This window comes from Heptranchias perlo, chromosome 25 (assembly GCF_035084215.1).
Source record: "Heptranchias perlo isolate sHepPer1 chromosome 25, sHepPer1.hap1, whole genome shotgun sequence".
NCBI lineage: Eukaryota > Metazoa > Chordata > Chondrichthyes > Hexanchiformes > Hexanchidae > Heptranchias > Heptranchias perlo.
Window position 1 is genome coordinate 46765938 of NC_090349.1, and position 19249 is coordinate 46785186.

Sequence of the window (19249 nt, forward strand, 5' to 3'; positions counted from 1 at the left end):
TCCAACAGGTACGAGGTACTTGCTGCCTGTATGGATGAGAACAAAGACTGCAGGGAGGATGGGCAAACTGACCACGGCACTGTGGTACAGGGGGCCATTCAAGTGGGGGGGGGAGTAAAAAGGAATGTGGTAGTGATAGGGGACAGTATAGTCAGGGGGATAGACACTGTTCTGTGTAACTGCGACCTGGAGTCCCGAAGGCTGTGTTGCCTGCCTGGTGCCAGGGTTAAGGATATCTCCTCGTGGCTGGAAAAGAACTTGGAGCATGAGGGGGAGGATCCAGTTGTCGTGGTCCACGTAGGAACCAACAACATGGGTAGAACGAAGAATGAGATTGTGCTGAGACAGTTTGAGGAGCTAGGGTCTAAATAAGCAGAATCTCAAAGGTAATAATCTCTGGATTACGACCTGAGCCATGTGTGAATTGGCATTGGGACAAACAGATCAGAGAGTTAAATGTGTGGCTCAAAGAGTGGTGTGGGAGACGGGGGTTTCGATTCATGGGGCACTGGCACCAGTACTGGGGAAAGAGGGAGCTGTTCCATTGGGACAGGCTCCACTTAAACTGGGCTGGGACCAGCGTCCAGGCGATTCGAATAACTTGGGCTGTAGATAGGGCTTTAAACTAAAAAATGGCGGGGGGGGGGGGGGGGGGGGAAAAGAGTTCACGTGAGGGAAAATTTAAAAATCTAATGAGAAAAGTCAAGGCAACAGAGCAGTGTAGCGATTTGGATAAAGATAAGCAGATTGTGACAGGAAGGGACAGAGAGTTTAACGATCATAGTGCAGCAACAAGTAAGGTCAAAGCAGGAAAAAAATGATAAAAAGATAAAATTAAAAGCACTTTATCTGAATGCACAAAGCATTCGTAACAAGATAGACGAATTAATAGCACAAATAGAGATAAATGGGTTTGATCTAATGGTCATTACAGAGACATGGTTGCAAGACGACCAAGGTTGGAAACTAAATATTCTAGGGTACTTGACATTTCGAAAAGACGGGCAAAATGAATAAGGAGGGAGTGTAGCCCTAATAATTCGTCTTTACCCAAACACACGGAACAGCCATGGGGACCAAATTCGCACCCCAATACGCCAACATTTTCATGCACAAGTTCGAGCACGACTTCTTCACTGCACAGGACCTCCAACCAACGCTATACACCAGATACATCGACGACATTTTCTTCCTATGGACCCATGGCGAAGAATCACTGAAGAGACTACACGATAACAACAAGTTCCATCCCACCATCAAGCTCACCATGGACTACTCCTCAGAATCATCAAAGACGGGCACCTCAGCACCTCACTCTACCGCAAGCCCACGGACAACCTCACGATGCTCTACTTTTCCAGCTCCCACCCTAACCACGTCAAAGAGGCCATCCCCTATGGACAGGCCCTGCGAATACACAGGATCTGCTCAGACGAGGAGGAACGCGATGGACACCTACAGACGCTGAAAGACGCCCTCGTAAGAACGGGATATGACGCTCGACTTGTCGATCGACAGTTCCGACGGGCCATAGTGAAAAATCGCATAGACCTCCTCAGAAGACTAACACAGGACGCAACCAACAGAGTACCCTTCATCGTCCAGTACTTCCCCAGAGCGGAGAAACTACACCATGTTCTCCGCAGCCTTCAACATGTCATCGATGACGACGAACACCTCGCTAAGGCCATCCCCACACCTCCACTACTCGTCTTCAAACAGCCACCCAACCTCAAACAGACCATCGTTCGCAGCAAATTACCCAGCTTTCAGGAGAACAGCGTCCACGACACCACACAACCCTGCCACGGCAACCTCTGCAAGACATGCCAGATCATTGACACAGACACCACCATCACACCAGGTACATGGTTCATACTCCTGTGACTCGGCCAACGTTGTCTACCTCATATGTTGCAGGAAAGGATGCCCCGGAGCATGGTACATTGGCGAGACCATGCAGACACTGCAACAACGGATGAACGGACACCGCGCAACAATCGCCAGACAGGAGGGTTCCCTCCCAGTCGGGGAACACTTCAGCAGTCAAGGACATTCAGCCACCGATCTTCGGGTAAGCGTTCTCCAAGGCGGCCTTCGAGACACACGACAACGCAAAATCGTTGAGCAGAAATTGATAGCCAAGTTCTGCACCCATGAGGACGGCCTCAACCGGGATCTTGGGTTCATGTCACGCTACACGTAACCCCACCAGCGAATAAAAGTTATCTGTTTTTAATACAAAGGGTCATTCTCTGTCTTTCTCTTCCTTTCGGATGTTTCTCCCTCTCTCTCTCTGTCTTGTGTTCTGGCCATTTGTATATTCGGTGGTCCTGTAGGTAACACCTCTCTGTCTGAATACTTTGATTGCCTTGACAACGGGCAGTTGAAAAGATTATCTGTAATCACCAGGTATTGTTCTCTGAATATAAATGCGGTAACCTTCCATGGAATCCCACATTCGCTCACCTGACGAAGGAGAAAGCCTCCGAAAGCTTGTGATTTTCAAATAAAACAGTTGGACTATAACCTGGTGTTGTAAGATTCCTTACAATAATAAAAGATGACATAAGGACAGTGGTGAGAAAGGGTCTTGGCTCAGAAAATCAGGAAGTAGAATCAGTGTGGGTGGAGCTAAGAAATAAGAAGGGACAGAAAACACTGATGGGAGTAGTCTTTTGGCCCCCTAACGGTAGTTATACTATTGGACAGAATATTAATGAAGAAATAATAGGAGCTTGTAACAAAGGTAATGCAATAATCGTGGGGGACTTTAATCTTCATATAGACTGGGCAAATTGAATTGGCAAAGGAAGTTTGGAGGACGAGTTCATGGAATGTATTTGAGACAGTTTCCTAGAACAATACATCGTTGAACCAACCAGGGAACAGGCTATTTTAGATCTTGTGTAATGAGACAGGGTTAATTAGTAATCTCATAGTAAGAGATCCTCTGGGGAAGAGTGATCATAATATGATGGAATTTCACATTGAGTTGGAGAGTGACGTACTTAAATCAGAAACTAGAGTCCTAGACTGAAATAAAGCCAATTACATAGGTATGAGGAGCGAGCTGGCTAAGGTAGATTGGGAAATTAGATTAAAAGATATGACAGTAGATAAGCAATGGCAAACATTTAAAGAAATATTTCATAATTTTGAACAAACATACATTCCATTGAGAAACAAAAACTCCACAGGAAAAGTGATTCATCTGTGGCTAACTAAAGAAGCTGAGGATTGTATTAGATTAAAAGAAGAGGCTTATAATGTTGGCAAGAAGAGCAGCAAGCCTGAGGATTGGAAGAGATTTAAAAGCCAGCAAAGAATGACCAAAAAATTGAGGGAGAAAATGAGTAAACTAGCAAGAAATATAAAAGCAGATTGGAGGAGCTTCTACAAGTATGTAAAACGGAAGAGAGTAGAAAAAGTAAACATGGGATCTTTTAGAGGTAGGTACAGGAGAAATTATAATGGGGAATAACGAAATGGCAGAGACATTAAACAAATATTTTGTATCTGTCTTCATAGCAGAAGACACAAAAAGCAAACCGGAAATAGTGGAGAACCAAGGATCTAATGAGAGTGAGGAACTTAAAGTAATTAATATTAGTAAAGAAAAAGTACTGGAGAAATTAATGGGACTAAAAGCCAACAAATCTCCTGGACCTGATGTCCTACATCCTAGGGTTCTAAAAGAGGTGGCTGCAGAGATAGTGGATGCATTGGTTGTGATCTTCCAAAATTCTCTAGATTCTAGAATGGTCCCAGTAGATTGGAAGGTAGCAAATGTAACCCCACTATTCAAGAAAGGAGGGAGAGAGAAAACTGAACTACAGGCCAGTTAGCCTGACATCAGTTGTCAGGAAAATGCTGGAATCCATTATTAGGGAAGTGGTAACAGGGCACTTAGAAAATCATAATATGATTAGGCAGAGTCAACATGATTTTATGAAAGGGAAATCGTGATTGACAAATCTATTAAGAGTTTTTTGAGGATGTAACTAGCAGGGTAGATGATAAAGGGGAACCAGCGAATGTAGTATATTTGGATTTTCAAAAGGCATTCGATAAGGTGCAACACAAAAGGTTGTTACACAAGATAAGGGCTCATGGGGTTGGGGGTAATATATTAGCATGGATAGAGGATTGGTTAACAGACAGAAAACAGAGAGTAGGAATAAACGGGTCATTTTCAGGTTGGCAGGCTGTAACTAGTGGGGTACCACAAGGATCAGTGCTTGGGCATCAGCTATTTACAATCTATATTAATGACTTGGATGAAGGGACTGAGTGTAATGTATCCAAGTTTGCTGACGATACAAAGCTGTGAGGAGGACACAAAGAGTCTGCAAAGGGATATAGACAGGTTAAGTGAGTGGGCAAGGTGGCAGATGGAGTATAATGTGGGGAAATGGGAGGTTATTCACTTTGGTAGGAAGAATAGAAAAACATTTTTTTTTGAAATGGTGAGAAACTATTAAATGTTGGTGTTCAAAGAGATTTGGGTGTCCTTGTACAAGAAACACAGGAAGTTAATGTGCAGGAATAGCAAGCAATTAGGAAGGCAAATGGTATGTTGGCCTTTATTGCAAGGGGGTTGGAGTACTAAAGAGGTCTTGTTACAATTGGACAGGGCTTTGGTGAGACCGCACCTGGAGTACTGTGTACAGTTTTGGTCTCCTTACCGAAGGAAGGATGTACTTGCCTTAGAGGGGGTGCAACGAAGCTTCACTAGATTGATTCCTGGGATGAGAGGGTTGTCCTATGGCCTGGATACACTCGGGTCAGGGCACTATAACTGGCCTGGATACGCTCGGGTCAGGGCACTATAACTGGCCTGGATACACTCCGGTCAGGGCACTATAACTGGCCTGGATACGCTCGGGTCAGGGCACTATAACTGGCCTGGATACGCTCGGGTCAGGGCACTATAACTGGCCTGGATACGCTCGGGTCAGGGCACTATAACTGGCCTGGATACGCTCGGGTCAGGGCACTATAACTGGCCTGGATACGCTCGGGTCAGGGCACTATAACTGGCCTGGATACGCTCGGGTCAGGGCACTATAACTGGCCTGGATACGCTCGGGTCAGGGCACTATAACTGGCCTGGATACACTCGGGTCAGGGCACTATAACAGGCCTGGATACGCTCGGGTCAGGGCACTATAACCGGCCTGGATACGCTCGGGTCAGGGCACTATAACCGGCCTGGATACGCTCGGGTCAGGGCACTATAACCGGCCTGGATACGCTCGGGTCAGGGCACTATAACTGGCCTGGATACACTCGGGTCAGGGCACTATAACCGGCCTGGATACGCTCGGGTCAGGGCACAAGCTCCCACATGGTTCAGTGAGCAGATTCCCAAAGCTCCCCATGGGTCTCCATGTTGGAATTTCCTAAGATTTTTGACTTATTAACATTATTTTTGTTGCTGCAGACTGAAGAGACTTTTAAAAAAATTATGTTTTTTCTTTGGATGGCTGGTAAGGAGATAAATCTCTGGGATTGTCGATATTTGCACTGAGTTCTTAGGGTTTGAAAACCTAGGGAAAGGAATCTTGTGGGGGGGTGGGGGGGTGGTCAGTCCCCATCCCCGACCATTGCTGGACACTCACAGATGTGGACATCAGACGAGGAGGGGATCTAGCTTTGCTGTGATGCCCCTGTAGTCAAATAGCTTACTATCTGGGTTCAGACCTGAAGAATAGTTACTTGAGGGAGGTGTCTGGTTCCCCATAAAACTGTAGCCCAGAAAGGAGTCAGTCCCAGGAGGAGGGAGGGAAAGCCCAATGATGCTGAACCCGATTGCAGCCCCCCCCCTCAGCTGTCCTGGGACAAACCTAAGGCAGTTTTATCTGAGTGTCTGGATGTGTTGGTGAATCTGCTCCGAGCCACTGGGGAGCTGGTTACATTTCCTATTTCTGAAAAGGTATTTAGTCTTTTTGTACAAGGATACTTCTGGCTTTTTCACTACTGTAGAAGCAGCGACTCCCCATCTATTCACCCTGAGAGGTATGGGGCCCGCTGCTATCGCTGAGCTGGAGCTGGAAGACAGATGTTTAAACCCCCTCACCCAGGCCCTGGAGTCATCTTGCAGTGGGGACCTTTAATATATCTTATTTGGTTGACCGCAGCTTAGGAGACCATTTGGCCCATTGCGCCGATGCAAGCTCACAGTCCCTTTCCCCGCACCCTTTCAAATTTTTCTCTTTAAATATTTATCTACTTCCCTTTTAAAAGCTATTGTGGATTCTGCTTCCCCTTCTATTTATAGAAATGAGAAAGTTACGGCACAGAAGGAGGCCGTTCGGCCCATCGTGTCTGTGCTGGCTGAAAAAGAGCTATCCAGCTTAATCCCACTTTCCAGCACTTGGTCCGTAGTCCTGTAGGTTACGGCACTTCAAGTGCACATCCAAATACTTTCTAAATCTAAATGGGTTGGGGGTTTCTGCCTCTACCACTCTTTCAGACAGTGAGTTTCAGACCCCCACCACCCTCGGTGAAAAAATTTCTCTTCAGCTCCCCTCATCGTTCCACCAATTACTTTAAATCTATGCCCCCTGGTCACTGACCCCTCTGCTAAAGGAAATAGATCCTCCCTATCCACTCTATCTAGTCCAGTCATAATTTTATTCACCTCAATTAAATCTCCCCTCAGCCTCCTTTGTTTCAAAGAAAACAACCCCAGCCTATACAATCTTTTCTCGTAGCTAAAATTCTCCAGTCCTGGCAACATCCTCATAAATCTCCTCTGTACCCTCTCTAGTGCAATTACATCCTTCCTGTAATGTGGTGACCAGAACTGTACGCAGTACTCAAGCTGTGGCCTAACCAGTGTTTTATACAGTTCCAGCATAACCTCCCTGCTCTTATATTCTGTGCCTCGACTAATAAAGGAAAGTATCCTGTATGCCCTTTTAACCATCTTATCTACCTGTCCTGCTACCTTCAGGGATCTGTGGACATGCACTCCAAGGTCCCTCACTTCCTCTACACCTCTCAGTATCCCCCCATTTATTGTGTATTCCCTTGCCTTGTTTGTCCTCTCCAAATGCATTACCTCACACTTCCCTGTTTGATTTCCATTTGCCACTTTTCTGCCCACCTGACCAGTCCATTGATATCTTCCTGCAGTCTACAGCTTTCCTTCTATCAGCCACATGGCCAATTTTTCTATCATCTGCAAACTTCTTGATCAAGCCCCTTACATTTAAGTCCAAATCATTTAATATATCACAAAAAGCAAGGGACCCTAACCCTAACCCACTGGAAACAGCCTTCCAGTCGCAGAAACACCTGTCAACCACTACCCTTTGCTTCCTGCCACTGAATCAATTTTGGATCCAACTAGCCACTTTCCCTTGGATCCCATGGGCTTTTACTCTTTTTGACCAGTCTGCCACGTGGGACCTTGTCAAAAGCCTTGCTAAAATCCATGTACACAACATCAACATGTTACCCTCACTGACCCTCCTTGTTACCTCTTCAATCAAGTTAGTCAGACCTTCCCTTAACAAATCCATGCTGACCGTCCTGGATTAACCTGTGCCTTTCTAAATGATGGTTTATGCTGTCCCTCAGAATCGATTCTGGTCAGATATTTCATGTCCTAACAACCCTCTGTGTAAAAATAAATTATCTTACCCTCTCCCTTTGTTCTTTTGGTGAGGATCTTAACTTTCTGCCCTTTAGTTATCAACTCACCGACCAGTGGAAATAGTTTCTCCCGGATTCACTTTTATCAATCAGGTAACTGGCTTTTAAATATCTGTTTTTGCCTCTCCCAGGAGACCCCATGGTTTCGAGTGGGGTGGGGAGTTTATTTCTTGTGATGCACAAGGTATCACAGGCTGGATGGACTGAAGGGTTTTTTCCTGACTATTTTTGGCACTTTATGAATATAATTACTAATTGTATATTTAAAAGATAAACAGTTTATCTTGATTTGTTTCCTATGCAGATCTTAGATCAGTGTTAGGAGATTTTTGTGGTTAATTACTGTCAGTTTCAAATGAAGTGTACATCACTGATTATTACAAATATAATTTAATTAATTCATCACTAACAGCAGATGGGGTTAGAACCCCTAAATCTGTGAACAGAAGTGTAATAAATGATGGGGGAGTGTAGTCAACCATCGGGTGCTCAGTTGCAAGATTCTTCGTCGATTTCAATATGTCCGCTTTGTACTGTTTAAAAAAAAAACAGGCAATTAACATTTTACCACCATAGCCATTTACAGCACAGAAGGAGGCCGTTCGGCCCATCGTGTCTGTGCCAATGCTAGAACAATTCAAACTGAATCCCAATGCCCTGCACTCTCCCCATAGCCTTATTTTCCACTGGTCTCTGCTTCACTTACTCCTATAGTGCATCAAAACTACAAATTCCTCTATTGCTGATGACAGAAGATAAACACAGACATATACAGGATTCCAGGTGTACAGATGAAATGCATAAAAAAATCTAAAATAAGTGACTGAAGCAGAGACTGACATTAGTGAAAGTTGTCAGAGTTTCGTTGTAAGATTGTTAGTTCAATTAACTATGTTTCCAATCACCTCAACATTTACTTGACCAGAAAAAAAAAAGAGAAATTCAGTTTGCACAAATACTTCAGTTCTCTTTTCTCACCTTAAATCGATCGGGAACATCTTGTTGATTGAGGGGATAAAGCCGGACAAATTTGAAACTCTCTGCCACCACGTAGAATGGTTTATTGTGTGATTTTGCGCACACAGCCATTTGGTAAGTTCCAATCTGTAAAGGAAGTGAAAAGAAATTCCATTCAGATGGTAACGATCAGCTTTCCAGAGCAGGATTTAAACCCATGAGAACTTCACTTCATGTTACTCCACGTATACACAATCCTTTGAGAGGGGGAAACAGATTCATTTCTCTGACACTGATTATAGATGGTGGCTGGACTCCCTCTTTATCTGAGTGAACGAAAGGAACAACCCATTACCTTGTTAATGATTCCTCCACTTTCCACCACACCTTCAGCACCAACCAGCAGCAGATCCACTTTCTCCATAATGTACCTGGAAAAGGGGGAAATTCGGTTCGTGTTTGCTCAGGAAACAGAGGTTAGCACTAAACTAAACATCCAATCAGCACAGACAAACTATCTATAATAAATATAACATTGAGTAAATAATGTTTCCAATTGTCACTTAATACATCTGGTAAAAAATAGGACTCTTTAATTCTGAGCAGCAGGAAGTGTTTCTCAGCGTACCCCACCGATGCATCCAGTATCACCGTCACAGGAATGTTCAGTTTCTTCAGACCTTCTGCACTTTTGAGTCTGGAAGACAAACAGAAAAGCAGTTTGATTCACTCCATACATCCTACATCACTTTAAAACTTTATTTCTACACAAGTAAATCGATCAGTCAGCTGATGAATGCAAGTTTTTAATATACAAAATGGCGAGAGTGTTGGGAGTGTAGCGGGGTCAGTGTGCAACACAGTGTAACACTCAGGGGCGGCGTTAGGATTCTGTAACCTGTGCCCTGAGCCGCTATTTAGTATCCGTGTCTAGTAAAAAGAGTAGGGCCCCCAAACTGAACCTTTGAACGGAGCTTTCACAAAGCAATTGCTGCTCCTGATAACACTCGTGTCACTGTACATACTGTGAGCAGAGCCAATGGCAGGTCAGCTGTATAATATAGTTCGAATAGTGCACCAAAGAAATGCATCTTTTGTACAGATACTGGGCCAGGAGTTTCTCTGAGTGATTGACTATTATAAAACACACAGACATCATGCAACATGTTTGCACGTACCCTGAAGAATCGGGTTGCGATTCTGTGATATAAACACTGAAGCGTTTCTTGGCTTCAGCTGCTCTCTCCAACACTCGCAGGACAACCCTCGAGGAAGCATGGGTTAGAATTTTCTGTGAAATAAATTGAAGAGTTGATAAAATATGGATTACAGTGGCAGAGGACACTTGTTCTCAACACACTGTGCCAAATTCTTGGTTTCTAATTGCCGAACAGGATATTTGCCCCTGATTTTAACCTGTCCATTAATGCAAAGTACTAAATAGAGGCAAAGTACTTCTTCACAAAGGGACCAAGGAAGTTAACAACATGCATCTAGGGCCATCTCCAAAACAACATGGATACAACAACAACTTGCATTTATATAGCACCTTTAACATAGTAAAATTTCCCAAGATGCTTCACAGGAGAGTAATCAAACAAAAATTGACACCGAGCCACATAAGGAGATATTAGGACAGGTGACCAAAAGCTTGGTCAAAGAGATCAGTTTTAAGGAGCGTCTTAAAGGAGGAGAGAGAGGTGGAGAGGTTTAGGGAGGGAATTCCAGAGCTTAGGGCCCAGGCAGCTGAAGGCACGGCCGCCAATGGTGGAGCGATTAAAATCGGGGATGGACAAGAGGCCAGAATTGGAGGAGCGCAGAGATCTCGGAGGGTAGTAGGGCTGGAGGAGGTTACAGAGATAGGGAGGGGCGAGGCCATGGAGGGATTTGAAAACAAAGATGAGAATTTTAAAATTGAGGCGCTGCAGGTCCATCTTTTATAAATGCCTGACACAGGTTTCCTGAAACAGACATTCTCTCCAAGTAAAGCTCTCCTCAGCGAGGTTTCTTTGGTGAGCTGCAGTGTATCATTTACATGTTCCTTTAAATTAGGAGGCAGAAAACATACAACATCCCAAGACTGAGGTGAACAATGTCACTATGGTAACGAGACTTTCATTCACTAACAGATGAATGAGTGATAACATCGCACAGTCATATCTGCCAGTGTAAAAAAAAAAGGAAAATGGTAAATGTTCACACTGCAAATGGGAAGAATGTTCTCCAGCACCCAGTGTGGTGGCTCTGCAATGTAGGGTTTGTAAAGAGAAGGCGTCTTCTCGTTATGATCTGGAATGCGCTGCCTGAAAGGGCGGTGGAAGCAGATTCAATGGTAACTTTCAAAAGGGAACTGGATAAATACTTGAAAAGGAAAAGTTTGCAGGGCTATGGGGGAGAGCAGAGGACTAATTGAATAACTCATTCAAAGAGCCAGCACAGGCACGATGGGCTGAATGGCCTCCTGTGCTGTACAATTTTATAATCTTCAGGACCTCAGACGATCCGAAAACTCCCATGATAAGCAGTGACAACTCTTTAAACTGTCTAAACTCCTGTGAGTGTCCCTTCTGAAAGAAAGGCCAAGACACTTCAAATTCAAATCGAGACAAACAAATTTAGAACAGTCACAATAGTCATACCCCCCGGTGTGGGTTCACATAGATAAAGAACACAGGGGTGAGGCAGGTCGCACAGGGTGAGCCCGGAGGGGATTGGGCGGGTCTGGTTCTCTACAACTACAATGCAAAGTAGATCTTGGGACAACTGATCCAGTACTCACAGCTCCGTCTTTTATAAACGTGTGACACAGGTTTGCAATCTTATTTCTTGAAACAGAAATTCTCTCCAAGTAAAGCTCTCCTCTGTTTATCATTGTTTTTTTGCATATTGAATAATCCTGCAATAAGAAAGTTGCATCAGTTCAAATTCTGATACGTTGAATAAAACAGAAATTGGAAACATCAAAAAACATCTAATACTAGTCGATCTCCTGTCGCGTCGCTCACGAGTGAAGAACCAGCGTAGTCTTCACCTGAAGTGGGGGTCGGGGGGATAATTAGGCTAGGGCATGAGATGTAATTCAGCCCCCATTATACATTCTGACCTTATTTTTTATATTTCCATTATAAATTTCTATGTCCACATCTATAATGAAAAGTGCCTATGTAAACTTGTCAGGTTGTAATTACACTCTCCCACCAGTAGTGGCACTACAGCGACTCCAGTAGAGGGGGGGATGTAATTACAGTGTGACAAGTTTACAAAGGCAGTTTCCATTATAAATGTGAACATAGGAACTTGTACAATGGGAAAAGATTGACAGGAAGGGCGTGAGACAAGATTTTACACAGATTGCACGACCCGTCATCTGAGAACATTTATAGTCAACAACCCAATTAGCTATAAAATACCCTTTGTTCTAAATCGCAGCACTTCAAACTGGCAACAATTTACAGAGTCATCAGAACTCTTTGGAGTTTTATAACTCCTGTCCAGTTATTCTTCATTAAACACTTTGTCTCCACAGATCAGAGGGTGAAAAGTTAAATCCCGAGAGAGGGGCTGTAGTGGGACATCAACAAACGATTCAAGACACTATCGCCTGTCGAGGCCTGCGACCAAGAATTACACAAAAACACTCAGTCCAGGGGAATAATTAAGGCACAGACAAAGCCAGGCTGCATTTGGGAAAAGGAGTTTCTCTCTTAGGTTACAGAAGAAGCAGAGAATGTGCGAATAGCTACATGTTCAACCCTACATTAACATATGGGGCAATATATTATGCGACAATCCAACAAATGTAGTCCGAATGCCGGGTTTACAGCAAGAGTTGTCCAAGTTTTTGAGCCATTCAGGTGCGTACCATGGAGTCCGGCAAAGTTTAAAATCACCACCCCTGCTAATTCCCACATATCCCAAGTTGCAGACACTAACAGATCTTGGAGTTCTGAATTCAGATCCAGACAACAGCGCCAAAAACAGATTCATTTCTTCAAACCCACGATCACGAGAACGTGACAGGAAAAAGCAGCTCTGAGTGGAAACAGGACTGAGTGGTTTGGGATTAACCACTGTGTAAGGCCCACGGGCTACGGTTTGGACCACTCCCGTTTTACAGAGTCGTCTGGAATCTATTCCCATTTACAAATGTGAAAATGTCCATTTTGTTAAAATATATAAAGAAGGTTCTGTCCAGTACATACCGGGTGTTCCAGGGACGTGAGACTGATAAACCGGAGGAAAAGTTCACCACCTGAAGACACTGCCACGGAAGAGTCTACACTGGTCAGGGTTTTAATGGCTGCCTTCAGATTCTCCCTCAGGCCTTGAATGGTCTCACCTAATGCCAGAAAAACACAGGGGGATTGAGTCAGCCAATTGGGGGACGGTAGTGCAGTGGTTATGTTAATGGACAATTAATTCACAGAACGTGAGTTCAAATCCCAACATGGCAGTTTCAGAATTTCAATTCAGTATAAAAAAATCTGGAAATACTTCTTTTCTGCACATAAATCTCAGGGTTATTTTATATCTGTTGTAAAAGCAAAATACTGCAGATGCTGGAAATCAAATAAAAACAGAAATGCTGGAATATTCAGCAAGTCAGGCAGCATTTGTGGAGAAAGGAGAAGTTAATGTTTCAGGTCGATGTCCTTTCGTTTAATTTTTAAGGTTGGGAGATTGTACAGGCCCATATCAAAATCTAAGTGTACGAGAGCTGTTTTAAACACGGTTTTAGAATAACGCAAGTTCTCAGTTACCTTTGTCTCTCTTCAAAAACTCCAGCAAGGTGCGAATCGCTGCAACAGCAGAAGCAACATCTTCATTCTCTTTCATTTGGGTTTTGAAATAGTTCACAAGCTCTGAAACAAGACAGTGTTTTTTAAAATACAATTAACAAACGAACAGTGTGAGACACACACAGACACAGTACATCACTTCATGCATTCAAATGGGTTTTCAAACAGTTTGTGTTCTTGACAACACAAACTGTAGCGTCGCAGCGCTGTTTGCTTCACTGCAACGTTACTGTTGGATGTAAACACAGAATCAGAGGGAATGCCCCAACACTCCGTTACACTGGAAACTCACTCAGCAGCTGCGATTCTCAAACCCAAACTGCAGATCCCACCCAGTCCAAAAAAATCAGCTTTCTCATGAATTAAAAGTTGATTAAATGTTTCAATGTAAATCAATCATAGAATGATACAGTACAGAATACCCTTTAATATCCTCAGTCTAATCCCACTCCCCCGTACCCTTTAATATCCCCAATCTAATCCCACTCCCCTGTACCCTTTAATATCCCATCTAATCCTACTCCCCCGTACCCTTTAATATCCCACCCAGTCGAATCCCACTCTCCCCCTCACTCCCCGTACGCTTTAATATCCCACCCAGTCTAATCCCACTCTCCCCCTCGCTCCCCGTACCCTTTAATATCCCACCCAGTCTAATCCCACTCTCCCCCTCGCTCCCCGTACCCTTTAATATCCCACCCAGTCTAATCCCACTCTCCCCCTCACGCCCCGTACCCTTTAATATCCCACCCAGTCTAATCCCACTCTCCCCCTCGCTCCCCGTACCCTTTAATCTCCCACCCAGTCTAATCCCACTCTCCCCCTCGCTCCCCGTACCCTTTAATCTCCCACCCAGTCCAATCCCACTCTCCCCCTCACTCCCCGTACCCTTTAATATCCCACCCAGTCTAATCCCACTCTCCCCCTCGCTCCCCGTACCCTTTAATATCCCACCCAGTCTAATCCCACTCTCCCCCTCACTCCCCGTACCCTTTAATATCCCACCCAGTCTAATCCCACTCTCCCCATCAATCCCCGTACCCTTTAATATCCCACCCAGTCTAATCCCACTCTCCCCATCAATCCCCGTACCCTTTAATATCCCACCCAGTCTAATCCCACTCTCCCCATCAATCCCCGTACCCTTTAATATCCCACCCAGTCTAATCCCACTCTCCCCCTCGCTCCCCGTACCCTTTAATCTCCCACCCAGTCTAATCCCACTCTCCCCCTCGCTCCCTGTACCCTTTAATATCCCACCCAGTCTAATCCCACTCTCCCCCTCACTCCCCGTACCCTTTAATATCCCACCCAGTCTAATCCCACTCTCCCCCTCACTCCCCGTACCCTTTAATATCCCACCCAGTCTAATCCCACTCTCCCCATCAATCCCCGTACCCTTTAATCTCCCACCCAGTCTAATCCCACTCTCCCCCTCGCTCCCCGTACCCTTTAATCTCCCACCCAGTCTAATTCCACTCTCCCCCTCGCTCCCTGTACCCTTTAATATCCCACCCAGTCTAATCCCACTCTCCCCCTCACTCCCCGTACCCTTTAATCTCCCACCCAGTCTAATCCCACTCTCCCCCTCACTCCCCGTTCCCTTTAATATCCCACCCAGTCTAATCCCACTCTCCCCCTCACTCCCCGTACCCTTTAATATCCCACCCAGTCTAATCCCACTCTCCCCCTCACTCCCCGTACCCTTTAATCTCCCACCCAGTCTAATCCCACTCTCCCCCTCACTCCCCGTACCCTTTAATATCCCACCCAGTCTAATCCCACTCTCCCCTTCGCTCCCCGTACCCTTTAATATCCCACCCAGTCTAATCCCACTCTCCCCCTCACTCCCCGTACCCTTTAATATCCCACCCAGTCTAATCCCACTCTCCCCTCACTCCCCGTACCGTTTAATATCCCACCCAGTCTAATCCCACTCTCCCCCTCGCTCCCCGTACCCTTTAATCTCCCACCCAGTCTAATCCCACTCTCCCCAACAATCCCCGTACCCTTTAATCTCCCACCCAGTCTAATCCCACTCTCCCCATCAATCCCCGTTCCCTTTAATATCCCACCCAGTCTCATCCCACTCTCCCCCTCACTCCCCGTACCCTTTAATATCCCACCCAGTCTAATCCCACTCTCCCCCTCACTCCCCGTACCCTTTAATATCCCACCCAGTCTAATCCCACTATCCCCCTCGCTCCCCGTACCCTTTAATCTCCCACCCAGTCTAATCCCACTCTCCCCTCACTCCCCGTACCCTTTAATATCCCACCCAGTCTAATCCCACTCTCCCCTCACTCCCCGTACCCTTTAATATCCCACCCAGTCTAATCCCACTCTCCCCTCACTCCCCGTACCCTTTAATATCCCACCCAGTCTAATCCCACTCTCCCCTCACTCCCCGTACCCTTTAATATCCCACCCAGTCTAATCCCACTCTCCCCTCACTCCCCGTACCCTTTAATATCCCACCCAGTCTAATCCCACTCTCCCCCCACTCCCCGTACCCTTTAATATCCCACCCAGTCTAATCCCACTCTCCCCTCACTCCCCGTACCCTTTAATATCCCACCCAGTCTAATCCCACTCTCCCCCTCGCTCCCCGTACCCTTTAATCTCCCACCCAGTCTAATCCCACTCTCCCCCTCGCTCCCCGTACCCTTTAATCTCCCACCCAGTCCAATTCCACTCTCCCCCTCGCTCCCTGTACCCTTTAATATCCCACCCAGTCTAATCCCACTCTCCCCTCACTCCCCGTACCCTTTAATATCCCACCCAGTCTAATCCCACTCTCCCCCTCACTCCCCATACCCTTTAATATCCCACCCAGTCTAATCCCACTCTCCCCCTCGCTCCCCGTACCCTTTAATCTCCCACCCAGTCCAATTCCACTCTCCCCCTCGCTCCCTGTACCCTTTAATATCCCACCCAGTCTAATCCCACTCTCCCCCTCACTCCCCGTACCCTTTAATATCCCACCCAGTCTAATCCCACTCTCCCCCTCGCTCCCAGTACCCTTTAATCTCCCACCCAGTCTAATCCCACTCTCCCCATCAATCCCCGTTCCCTTTAATATCCCACCCAGTCTAATCCCACTCTCCCCTCACTCCCCGTACCCTTTAATATCCCACCCAGTCTAATCCCACTCTCCCCCTCACTCCCCGTACCCTTTAATATCCCACCCAGTCTAATCCCACTCTCCCCCTCGCTCCCCGTACCCTTTAATCTCCCACCCAGTCTAATCCCACTCTCCCCTCACTCCCCGTACCCTTTAATATCCCACCCAGTCTAATCCCACTCTCCCCTCACTCCCCGTACCCTTTAATATCCCACCCAGTCTAATCCCACTCTCCCCTCACTCCCCGTACCCTTTAATATCCCACCCAGTCCAATCCCACTCTCCCCTCACTCCCCGTACCCTTTAATATCCCACCCAGTCTAATCCCACTCTCCCCTCACTCCCCGTACCCTTTAATATCCCACCCAGTCTAATCCCACTCTCCCCTCACTCCCCGTACCCTTTAATATCCCACCCAGTCTAATCCCACTCTCCCCCTCGCTCCCCGTACCCTTTAATCTCCCACCCAGTCTAATCCCACTCTCCCCCTCGCTCCCCGTACCCTTTAATATCCCACCCAGTCTAATCCCACTCTCCCCCTCACTCCCCGTACCCTTTAATATCCCACCCAGTCTAATCCCACTCTCCCGCTCGCTCCCCGTACCCTTTAATATCCCACCCAGTCTAATCCCACTCTCCCCCTCGCTCCCCGTACCCTTTAATATCCCACCCAGTTTAATCCCACTCTCCCCCTCGCTCCCCGTACCCTTTAATATCCCACCCAGTCTAATCCCACTCTCCCCCTCACTCCCCGTTCCCTTTAATATCCCACCCAGTCTAATCCCACTCTCCCCCTCACTCCCCGTTCCCTTTAATATCCCACCCAGTCCAATCCCACTCTCCCCTCACTCCCCATACCCTTTAATATCCCACCCAGTCTAATCGCACTCTCCCCCTCACTCCCCGTACCCTTTAATATCCCACCCAGTCTAATCCCACTCTCCCCCCTCACTCCCCGTACCCTTTAATATCCCACCCAGTCTAATCCCACTCTCCCCCTCGCTCCCCGTACCCTTTAATCTCCCACCCAGTCTAATCCCACTCTCCCCATCAATCCCCGTTCCCTTTAATATCCCACCCAGTCTAATCCCACTCTCCCCCTCACTCCCCGTACCCTTTAATATCCCACCCAGTCTAATCCCACTCTCCCCCTCGCTCCCCGTACCCTTTAATCTCCCACCCAGTCTAATCCCACTCTCCCCTCACTCCCCGTACCCTTTAATATCCCACCCAGTCTAATCCCACTCTCCCCTCACTCCCCGTACCCTTTAATATCCCACCCAGTCGAATCCCACTCTCCCCTCACTCCCCGTACCCTTTAATATCCCACCCAGTCTAATCCCACTCTCCCCTCACTCCCCGTACCCTTTAATATCCCACCCAGTCTAATCCCACTCTCCCCTCACTCCCCGTACCCTTTAATATCCCACCCAGTCTAATCCCACTCTCCCCTCACTCCCCGTACCCTTTAATATCCCACCCAGTCTAATCCCACTCTCCCCCTCGCTCCCCGTACCCTTTAATATCCCACCCAGTCTAATCCCACTCTCCCCCTCACTCCCCGTACCCTTTAATATCCCACCCAGTCTAATCCCACTCTCCCCCTCACTCCCCGTTCCCTTTAATATCCCACCCAGTCTAATCCCACTCTCCCCCTCACTCCCCGTACCCTTCAATATCCCACCCAGTCTAATCCCACTCTCCCCCTCACTCCCCGTTCCCTTTAATATCCCACCCAGTCTAATCCCACTCTCCCCCTCACTCCCCGTACCCTTTAATATCCCACCCAGTCTAATCCCACTCTCCCCCTCACTCCCCGTACCCTTTAATATCCCACCCAGTCTAATCCCACTCTCCCCCTCACTCCCCGTACCCTTAAATATCCCACCCAGTCTAATCCCACTCTTCCCCCTCACTCCCCGTACCCTTTAATATCCCACCCAGTCTAATCCCACTCTCCCCCTCACTCCCCGTTCCCTTTAATATCCCACCCAGTCTAATCCCACTCTCCCCCTCACTCCCCGTACCCTTTAATCTCCCACCCAGTCTAATCCCACTCTCCCCATCAATCCCCGTACCCTTTAATATCCCACCCAGTCTAATCCCACTCTCCCCATCAATCCCCGTACCCTTTAATATCCCACCCAGTCTAATCCCACTCTCCCCATCAATCCCCGTACCCTTTAATATCCCACCCAGTCAAATCCCACTCTCCCCATCAATCCCCGTACCCTTTAATATCCCACCCAGTCTAATCCCACTCTCCCCATCAATCCCCGTACCCTTTAATATCCCACCCAGTCTAATCCCACTCTCCCCCTCACTCCCCGTACCCTTTAATCTCCCACCCAGTCTAATCCCACTCTCCCCTTCGCTCCCCGTACCCTTTAATATCCCACCCAGTCTAATCCCACTCTCCCCCCTCACTCCCCGTACCCTTTAATATCCCACCCAGTCTAATCCCACTCTCCCCCTCACTCCCCGTACCCTTTAATATCCCACCCAGTCTAATCCCACTCTCCCCTCACTCCCCGTACCCTTTAATATCCCACCCAGTCTAATCCCACTCTCCCCCTCACTCCCCGTACCCTTTAATATCCCACCCAGTCTAATCCCACTCTCCCCCTCGCTCCCCGTACCCTTTAATCTCCCACCCAGTCTAATCCCACTCTCCCCAACATACCCCGTACCCTTTAATCTCCCA

At 46.9% G+C, this 19249-nt stretch overlaps 1 protein-coding gene across 1 annotated transcript; it reads right to left on the reverse strand.

Moving 5' to 3' along the window:
* Positions 1-8039: 8039 nt before the first annotated feature.
* Positions 8040-13482, reverse strand: eif2b1 (eukaryotic translation initiation factor 2B, subunit 1 alpha). Its single transcript, XM_068006345.1, has 8 exons — positions 13383-13482; positions 12825-12961; positions 11402-11518; positions 9801-9913; positions 9251-9319; positions 8978-9053; positions 8644-8769; positions 8040-8198 (listed from the first exon to the last, which is right to left on the reverse strand). The coding sequence occupies exons 1-8, from the start codon at positions 13456-13458 to the stop codon at positions 8043-8045; spliced, it is 870 nt and encodes a 289-aa protein (XP_067862446.1). The 5' UTR covers positions 13459-13482; the 3' UTR covers positions 8040-8042.
* Between the last annotated feature and the right edge of the window lie 5767 nt (positions 13483-19249).